Source organism: Pituophis catenifer, unplaced genomic scaffold (genome assembly GCF_029215685.1).
Source record: "Pituophis catenifer annectens isolate HBS135680 unplaced genomic scaffold, rPitCat1.0.hap2 SCAF_8, whole genome shotgun sequence".
NCBI classification, from domain to species: Eukaryota; Metazoa; Chordata; class Lepidosauria; order Squamata; family Colubridae; genus Pituophis; species Pituophis catenifer.
The window spans coordinates 3,019,756-3,029,804 of NW_027256888.1; the positions used below are offsets into that span (position 1 = coordinate 3,019,756).

General features: G+C 44.2%; 1 protein-coding gene across 1 annotated transcript in view; it reads left to right on the top strand.

Moving 5' to 3' along the window:
• CRMP1 (collapsin response mediator protein 1) overlaps window positions 1–9,313 on the top strand; it is a 28,717-nt gene extending 19,404 nt beyond the window's left edge. Inside the window, exons 8-14 of the mRNA XM_070949034.1 lie at window positions 33–153; window positions 1,206–1,362; window positions 2,946–3,087; window positions 3,694–3,864; window positions 5,707–5,886; window positions 7,722–7,890; window positions 9,222–9,313. Of these exons, the coding sequence (XP_070805135.1) occupies window positions 33–153; window positions 1,206–1,362; window positions 2,946–3,087; window positions 3,694–3,864; window positions 5,707–5,886; window positions 7,722–7,890; window positions 9,222–9,313 (1,032 nt within the window). The remainder of the gene's footprint in view (window positions 1–32; window positions 154–1,205; window positions 1,363–2,945; window positions 3,088–3,693; window positions 3,865–5,706; window positions 5,887–7,721; window positions 7,891–9,221) is intronic.
• The last annotated feature ends 736 nt before the right edge of the window (window positions 9,314–10,049 follow it).

Here is a 10,049-nt window from a genome sequence, read left to right on the forward strand (position 1 = left end):
ATACTTGGTCTTCCTTTCTATTTGCCGTTCAGCTGGAAGCAGAAGCTGTATTCCGGGCTATCACTATAGCTAGTCGAATCAACTGTCCCGTCTACATCACTAAAGTTATGAGTAAGAGCGCAGCCGACGTAATCTCCCTGGCTAGGAAAAAAGGTAGGGGGTTCAGGGTTTTCTTGACGAATGCGTGTATTTCTCTTTCACACACCTGGTCTCGGGTTAAAATGACATGACGGGAGTTAAGAAAACTTTAACGGAGCCTGGCACTCCATATGCAATTCTGTCAACAGACACATCGGCCTACAACCAGCCTACAAACCAGGGATGAAATGCTCCCGGTTTGGACCGGATCGTCCGATCCGGTAGCGATGGTGGCAGGTGGTTCGGAGAACCGGTAGCAAAAATCCCTGCCCCCCCCATGCCCAGCTAAGCCGCACAATCATCAGAGGCTTTTTTAAAAAAAATTTAAAAGCATTTTTTCTACAACCTCTTTGGCCGAAAAAATGCTTTTAAAAGTAAAAAAAAAAAACCCTCTGATGATCGCGCGGCTCAGCTGGGATCGTCAGATGCTTTTAAAAGCAATTTTTTTCGGCGGCAGAGGTTGTAAAAAATATGCTTTTAAAAGGCTCTGACGATCCCAGCTGAGTTGCCTGATTGTCAGAGGCTTTTAAAAGCATATCTTTTTACAACCTCTTCCGCCGAAGAGGTTGTAGAAAAAATGTTTTTAAAAGAAAAAAAAGCATCTGACAATCACGTTTTAAATCATGATTTAAATCACTAGTAAAAAGGCTTGATTTAAATCAACCGGATTTAAATCATGATTTAAATCACTAGTAAAAAGGCTTGATTTAAATCAACTCGATTTAAATCATAATCTTTAAAGAGCAAACGGTCGTCTCCGTCCCGCAGCGGCTCCTCCTCTGACCCACCGCTGACTCACCGATAGTCCCAATATTGCAGAATATACAGCCTCATATGCTACGTAACTAAGCTCCGTTTTATGCTGAATAAATTAAATTATTAATGCATCTTAAACAGAAAACTATCGTTAGATAGATTTTTACTCCAAAAGCATTTTATTAAAATAAATTTGATAAAAATATAAAAAAAATCCAATTATTTTCTTTTTTAAATCTGATTTTTTTTTTATTTTTTTAAAAAAACTCATCAATTTTTATCCATCCTGGTCTGTCTTTTCTCCACTCAAGGTGCTCTGGTATTGGGGGAACCGATCACAGCCAGTCTGGGCACCGATGGCACTCATTACTGGAATAAGAACTGGGCGAAGGCCGCAGCGTTTGTGACCTCACCACCTCTGAGTCTGGATCCTACCACGCCTGATCATCTGACCTCACTTTTAGCCTGGTAAGAAAAGACAGACGCTGGCAAACTATGGGTATCAACCATCATGGTCAAGACATTATGGAGATATTAAAAGAGCAGTTGGGAATCAGGTTTACCATTGCAAAGTGGCTGTCAGGGTTCTGATGGATGCCCTCATTAAATCATGAGTCTCGAACCAAGCTTCAAAAGAAGTCCAGTTATTTATTAGGAGCTCCATGTCGGCACGTTCCCAAGTGAAGCCACCTCTGACCCTATGTAATTTACGCTCCAATTATGACCATTTCCCCCCTCCCCCCAGGGTGTGTCATCAATCACATTTGCCAAAGGAGCAATTTTGCGGGTTGTAGAGATCCCTCCGGCCACGGTGGGTAACCCCGGGAGACAGCCTTGACAGAGATATGTCTGGAACGTGAATCTGTCTTTGGCTGCTGTGCCATTTTGCTGGTTTCCCATCCCCCCCGGCCTATGGCAACTGGAGAGCAGACCAGGAATGCTTTGCGAGTTGACAGTGATGTCTTCATCAAGGGAACCCCATCACTCTGAGAGGGCGATTCGGGCAGTCCGGTGGCTGTCATGACTCCAGGGCTACATGGGTAGTTAGGGTTAGGGTTAGATAGATAGATAGATAATGATAAAGAAGATAGAGACAGAATAGATAGAGAATATAGATTAGACAGACAGATAGAGAATAGAGAGACAGATAGATACAGAGAATATAGCTAGATAAATTAGATAGAGAATAGAGGATAGAGAATAGATGGATAGAGAGAGAGAGATAGAGAGAGAGAATATAGATAGATTAGATAGAGAATTTATTTATTTATTTATTTATTTATTTATTTATTTATTTATTTATTTATTTTATTAAATTTCTATACTGCCCTTCTCCCGAAGGACTCAGGGTGGTGAACAGCCACGAGATAAAACACATAAATACAAAAATTTAAAATGATGGTCGCCGTGTCTGGGGGTGGGTGGGGTGTGTCACTTGATCCCCTTTTGCGTCCTTCTTGCAGTGATTCACTTAACAGACACAGCAAGGAAAGTCGTAAAATGGAGCAAAGCTCCCTTAACGAATGTCTCACTTAACAACCTACATTTTGGGCTCAATGGTGTTTGTAAGTCGAGAACTAATTCTATATATCAGGGGTCAGCAACCTGCAGCTCTGGAGCCGCATGTGGCTCTTTCACTCCTTTGCTGCGGCTCCCTTGTCACTCAAAATATGCATCACAACCACCAATCTGCAACATCCGCCAGCACACAATTTATTGAGCTTTTCAACCCCCGGTAGGCCAACCATGGATAAATCCAAAAAAAGAGAAAGGTTTCAGAAGAAAACAGAACATTTAATTCAACTACATATGCTAGTTTTGCAGCCGCTCAAGAAATATTCAGGCACGGGAAGGGTTTTTGTGGCTCCCGGTGTTTTCTTTTCTGCGGGAAACGGGTCCAAATGGCTCTTTGAGTGTTTAAGGTTGCAGAGCCCTGGTATAGATCATAATTAACGTGCAACTTCAGTTGTGAGAAACGAAAAGTGAAAGTGATTCCTCCATGGGCCTGGAATGTCTATTCACTAATGTTATGTGTATTTCCTTTCTTTCAGTGGAGACCTGCAAGTGACCGGAAGCGGCCACTGTACTTACAACACAGCTCAAAAGGCTCTGGGCAAGGAAAACTTCACTCTCATCCCAGAAGGGGTTAATGGAATTGAAGAAAGAATGACGTTGGTCTGGAATAAATGTGTTGTGAGTGGAATATATAAGGAAAGATAAAAGGGGAAGGAGGGGGAAAAACAAAAGGTGGAGCAAAAGAAAGATGCACAGTGTCAGTCCTGTCCCAGCTTGGGCATTTAGGAAAGGAACACCCTCGATTCCATTTGCATTGAAAGGTATACTTTTACTAAAGCCAAGCAGTTATAACGTAGATATGAAAATTACCACATAAAGTTGGTATTTTCCCCTTTTCCCGAGCCTTCTTGCTGGTGTCCAGTAAAGTTCAAATTAGTTGTTTTGGTAACAGTTCTAAAATTTGGAACCTCTTTGGTGGGCATTCACATTCTGTTCCCACGCCGGTGTCCTTGGGATCGCCCGACAGGGAGCCACAGCAGAGGGCCCAAAGAGCCGCACGTGGCTCCGGAGCCGCAGGTTGCTGACCCCTGAGCTAGACGGAAGCATTTTAGTACCGTATTTCCCTAAAAATAAGACCTAGCTGGAAAATAAACCTTATTGCATTTTTTTGGAGCTAAGATTAATATAAGACTCAGTCTCATTTTCAGGGAAACATGGTATGCACTGTCTAATCTGTAGAAAAATGCATCTATGCCTGTTACTATAGGTTTAATTTCTGATTAGTCTACAGGTAAAATGGATGAAAACCAGTTTGTTGCCATTACTAGCTCTAACGCTGCCAAAATCTTCAATCTGTATCCACGAAAAGGCAGGATAGAAGTTGGTTCCGATGCTGACCTTGTTATTTGGGATCCCGACAAAGAGAAGACAATCACAGCAAAAAGTCATAAATCGGTAAGACAGAACATCTCAATTAATAGAATGCAGAAGAAGAGAGTTGGAAGGGGCCTCGGAGGTCTTCTAGTCCAACTTCCTGCTCAGGCAGGAAGCCCTATACCGTTCCAGACAAATGCTTGTCTAATCTCTTCTTTAAAACTTCCAGGGTTGCAGCATTCACACACAATTTCTGGAGGAAAATTTAAAAGCTTCAGCTTTTAAAATGTTGATTCTTGATGAAATCTTATATATTTTTTCCCCCCAGTAAAATGTTCAACAAGAATTACGGAAGTGGAATATTATGGAAGGTTCATTGAACTTACAAAGGGTTGTTTTGTCCCTTCCAGTCTGTGATTTTTGTTTAAACATATGTGTTCCATGATTAGAAAGGAGTGAAATACACACTTACCCACAAAATTAAGTGTTAAATCTCCGTTTTCTATGCTGTGAAGAATATGAAAAATTAAAGTCTTTATTGGACTTAAACTGAAATCATCTTCTTTTAAAGACCCCATAATCTCTTGCGGGGTGGAGTCCGGGCATCTGAATGGAGCTGAGTATTTACTGGCCGGATGCCCTTCCTGTCGCCAATGCGGAGTTTTGTTCAGGAGATATATTCTCATTGCTCCCAGAGAAATATCTGCCTCTACCTAGGATCGAACTCACAGCCTCCTGATTGTGAGGCGAGAGCTCCATCTCTAGGCCACCGCACCACTCGGAGTTCAACTGAAATAAACCTGAAAAATAATAAGTGTGACTTTAACTGTTTGCAAGAATATAAGAGTGAGATTTCATGAAGCAAGTTGATTGAAAATCCATTCAAAAAGTGAGTTGGGAAAAACGTGACTGCTTTTTATATCATGTCAGAAACAGATTTGAGTCTATGATGGAAGAGAAGTGCACAAGGGAATCATCCAAGACTGGCTGGATAGAATAAAAAGCAAGTAAAGAATTATTGCTTTTTAAAATATACAGTGCCTAGCTGTTAAAAACCAAACGGTTGCCAACCTTAGTAGCATTTTTACTGTATTTTATTAGACATTGTCTGCCATTCTTGAGGAGATAAACAGATGGAAAATAGACAGAAGAGAGTTCTTTCTGTAGATTAAATTACCCAATCAAAATAAAATCAGGTAGGATTAATTAATGAAAGGAAGTAAAGCCCTTTTAAAAGAATACAGACAATAAAGAGAAGCATAAATCAAGCCAGCGTTTAGAAGCGTTCAATGAAAAGAGAAACAGGAATCAAAACATTTGGCAGTTTGATCCCAGTGGTTATTAAAACCCCACACAGGCACATGAATTAATGCAATCAAAAGCATGCCTAGATGTTCATATATATATATATATATAAAAGCAAAAACCACTCAGGCCGTAATCACGAAATCTCCAGAACTGCAAACCCTACAAACTTGAAATTTGGCACGTATGTTCCTCTTGGCCTTTAGGTGCTCACTAAGAAAGGATTTTTCGAAATGACCATCAGATCAGTATTATATTCACACGCTCTGATGCTAAGGAGCTAGACATTCTACTCCCCCTCCCCACCTGAAAAAACTCTGTTCCAACTGCCATTTGCCTTATATTAACATGCTCTGATGCTACTCCTTCACTAAACTGGGCATGGGTGTGGCCAGCATGTGACTCAGCCGGCCTGTGGGCTGGGACATTCTACTCCCCCTCCCCTTTTGTTCCAAGTGTCGGTTGCCTTATATTAATTAACAAGCTCTGATGCTATGGAGTTACACATTCTACATTAAGTTTCAGGCTTTAAGTGTCAATTTATCAAGCCCGAGCATATAGTTTCGTAGTGAAGCATGGGTGTCCAGCTAGCAACGATATATTGTTGTCATTGTTTAGGTTGTTGAATATAACATTTTTGAAGGCATGGAATGCCGTGGGGCTCCCTACATAGTTATTAGCCGAGGGAAGATTGTGTTCGAAGACGGGAATCTCTCGGTGAAGAAAGGAATGGGGTCGTTCATCGTACGAAACTCCTTTCCAGAGTATCTTTATCAAAGGATCAAAACTAGGAATAAGGTAAATTTACTCACTTCTTCGTCATCTTTCAATATTACACTTTAGTACACAACCTGCTTTCATTAATTAGAAGCAGTCCTCAATGTACGACCTCAGTTGAACATAACGTTTATGTTGCCAAGTGGGAAGTTTGTTAAGTGAGTTTTGCCCCATTTTACAACTTTTCTTGCCAGGTTCGTGAAGTGAATCACTGCAGTTGTTAGGTTAGGGACATGGTTGTTAAATGAATCTGGTTCCCCCCCACTGACTTTGCTTGTCAGGTCACAAAAGGGGATCATGTGATCCCGGGACACTGCAACCATCATAAACGTCAGTGGTCTAGCATCCGAATGTAAATCACTGGTATATTATTATTATCCTCTTTTAATGATCCCATAATCCCTTGCAGGGTGGAGTCTGGGCAACTGAATGGAACTGAGTGTTTATTGGCCGGATGCCCTTCCTGTTGCCAATGTGGAGTTATATTCAGCAGATAAATTCTCATCGCACTCAGAGAGAGAAATATCTGCCTCTTCCTAGGATCGAATTCACAGCCTCCTGATTGTGAGGCGAGAGCTCCACCTCTAGGCCACCGCACCACTCATGTAAATCACTGGTATATCCCAAGACATATAAAGAATTAAGCTTACTGAGCACAGGTGGCAGCCTTTGTGAAGGTTTACCTTGTGATGAGAAGAGTGGCTAAGAGGTGCTCTGCTGTTATTGTTTTGAGGATAGGCAGGATGGCCAGATCCCTTCTGGGAAAGGAGGGCCTGGGGGAATCCTTGGTGGGCCACTGTGAGAAATTTTCCTGGCATCTGTTGGAGAAAGTTGGTGGACAGTGGCTGGGCAATGTGTATGGAAATAGGATATCGGTTACCTGGAAAAAGTTGGAGCTGGTTACTCATGAGGAAGCCGACTTGGGGCTTTGAGTTCTGCCACCTGTGCATTGGACCCATGCCCCTTGGGGTTGGTTAAGTCTTCTTGGAGTATCAACTTGCAGCGAGTCTGGCTGATTGATTATAGGAGGGAATAGAATGCTCCCTTCTTAAGAGATTATCCTTGGATGCAATCCTGATAACACTAAATCAGCATTGGTCTTGCTTGTGGAGTGGCCTTACGACCAGAACACTGTTTCCCGCTTACTTAGGATCACCTATAGGAGAGTAAGAAGCCAAAACGGTTGTGTTGTTGGAGAGACACAAGTAAACACCTGTCCACTGAGAATGAATACAGGTTTGTCTACGGAGATTCTCCGACAGCCAGGTCATGGTTGTCCCCAAAGGTGCTTTTTTTCAAGAGGCAACTGGACTTTCTGGTTTTTCTTTGAAGACATTTCACTTCTCATCCAAGAAGCTTCATCAGCTCTGACTGGATGGTGGGGAATAGGAAGATTTATACTCTTTGTAGACATCTGGTCATTTGTATTCTTTTAGCAAGTTGTTAAGGCCACCTGGAGGTTTATCTGTGTCAGCAGGGTCACCTGAGTGGTGCAAATGGATGTGGAGCCTTCTTGGAACTGCTGAAAGGACTATGTTGTAGACCGGAGATAGAGGATGTCGTATTCCTCCCCTTCTGTTGAGAGAGGGGTGTTCAATTTTGACATAGATGGCCTCTATGACCCCCTCTTTGAAACCAGCAATCCTCTCTGTCCAAAATGTGGACTTAGCTGTCTTCAAGAGTCGACTGTGTCTTTTAAATGCAGATGGACCACTGAATCTTGTCCTGATGGGTTTGTTCTCCTATGTTGGGCCATGCGTTTGTGAAGTGGTTGTTTTGTTTCCCCAAGATACAGATTGACGCATGGCTCACTGCATTGTACTACATATACATGTGTTTCTTTCTGTGCCCTGCAGGTAACAGAATTACAGGGTGTTTCCCGAGGAATGTATGATGGGCCGGTCTATGAAGTTTTAGCAACTCCTGCAAAATATGCAACTCCTGCCCCTTCAACTAAAACATCACCTGCCAAAAACCAGCCTCCACCAATCAGAAACCTCCATCAATCTAATTTCAGTTTATCAGGTGATTCTGAAATCTTTTGGAAACAGAATGCTTGTGGGAAAGATTGGCCCTGGCATGAGATATTTAGGATGGAGTTGCCACCCCATTTGGAGCGAGAGAGCATACTTTGGAGAGGTGGGGTCTTTCCACAGATGTTCTAGGACTGAGGATGGCTGGCTGCCACTCTCTGGGGGTACCAGTTTGGCAGGAAGGGGAGCTAGGCTGCAGCCATTTAGACAGCCAGAGTGACCTTGGGGTGCTTGGTAGTTCGGACTTGCTTGGGGAACTTTTCCTAAAGTTCATTTGAAGTTTCCACCCCGACCAGTGGCCCGAGATTCTCGTTTTTGCTGGATTCCCCTTTTTTGCATTGAGCCAGACCCGGGGGTGGGGGCGGCGGGGTGAAAGTCTCCTTCCCCAAAGGGGAGGCAAAAACCAGCTTCCAGCATAGAGGCGATAGCAGGAGGCCAATTGGATGGTCACCATTGAACCCCGGCATAGGGACCGCAGACCAAAGCGGCTTGAGAGGAGGGCTGGATCCATGCCATTTCTCTCATTACAGTCCCATATGACCTGGCATTAAGGGATGCGGTGGCTCAGTAGCTAAGACGCTGAGCTTGTCGATCGAAAGGTCAGCAGTTCAGCGGTTTGAATCCCTGGGGCGGCATAACAGGGTGAGCTCCCGTTACTTGTCCCAGCTTCTGCCAACCTAGCAATTTGAAAGCACGTAAAAAATGCAAGTAGAAAAATAGGGATCACCTTTGGTGGGAAGGTAACAGTGTTCCGTGCGCCTTTGGCATTTAGTCATCTGGTCACATGACCACAGACACGTCTTCAGACAGCGCTGGCTCTTTGGCTTTGAAACGGAGATGAGTACCGACCCCTAGAGTCAGGAACGACTAGCACATATGCGCGAGGGGAACCGAGAGAGAGAGACAGAAAGAGAGACAGAGCCTGAGCTGTCCGTCAGCCCTCAGATGGAGAGTCAACAGCCCCCAGGTCTGGAGGTGGCAGATGAGGAAGAGGAGGAACAGCTGGGTCCAGTGCCCTGACGTGCGGTTGCGCAGAAGGCAGAGGAGAACAGTGGAAATCCATGGGCTGATCCTGGGGAAGGAAGAGCCACTGCTGCTAGTGAGGCCCCACCCTAGCTCTGGAGATAAAAGGCAGGGAGCAGATGTGAATAGATGTGGCAGACTATTCATCTTCTGGCCGGACAGACTTGTTCGCCTGGGGTGAGAGAGAAACTTTTTGCCGGCACTCACAATTAAAGGAATCTTTTGAGTTCACATCAGAGGGTTTGTTATGTTTGGGGAGCTGGGTCAGAACACTAATGCTTCTGAAATGTTCTCTTGCAGGGGCTCAGGTAGATGACCACAATCCTCGCCGCACTGGACACCGTATTGTGGCACCACCAGGGGGCCGTTCCAACATCACTAGTCTCGGATAAGCGTAGACAGAAGTCGGAAATGAAGAATGAACGCTCTTAGTCCTCCTCTACATTCCCGTGCTCCTTAGCTCACGTTTCATTCATTGCTATGCGAGAAAAAAAATTGTTTGTCTTAAGGAAATAAGTGTCATAGTGTGATGTGTTTGCTTGGAATGAATCACCTTGGTTGTGTTTGCCATCTTAAAAGCATGATCCTTCCCCGTGCTCAGTAAGCAGCGGTGCTGTTTGTAGCTTTGCTTGCAGTAGAGGTTTTCCTTTGCACCTACCCACCCCTCTCCTCCCTTAGCTGTGCTAGATTAGGCAATGCATGTTACTCAAGCAAGTTGTGGTTTGTGCGTCTACTTTAGAGCAAGGGCCGCCTGCCACTTTGGATTAGACCAGGGGTCAGCAACCTTAAACACTCAAAGAGCCACAAAGGTCCTAACCGGAAGCCTCCGTTCAATTCTGGAGCTGACTGGAAGTCTGGTTCCCCCACCACAGAGTGTCCTCCTTGCAAGGTGTCCTTTTTCCTCTGCTGACTGGAAGTCGGTTCCCCTACCATAGAGTCTCCTCCTAGCGCGGCATCCTTTTTCCTCTACCTGTCCTAACCGAAAGCCCTATCAATTGTGGAGCTGATCAGCAACAGGGAGCCGCAGCAGAGGGATGAAAGAGGCACATGCGGTTCCAGAGCCGCAGGTTGCTAACCCCTGGATTAGACACAAAGTCAAGGCGCAATGTTCCGTTAAGACACCTATGG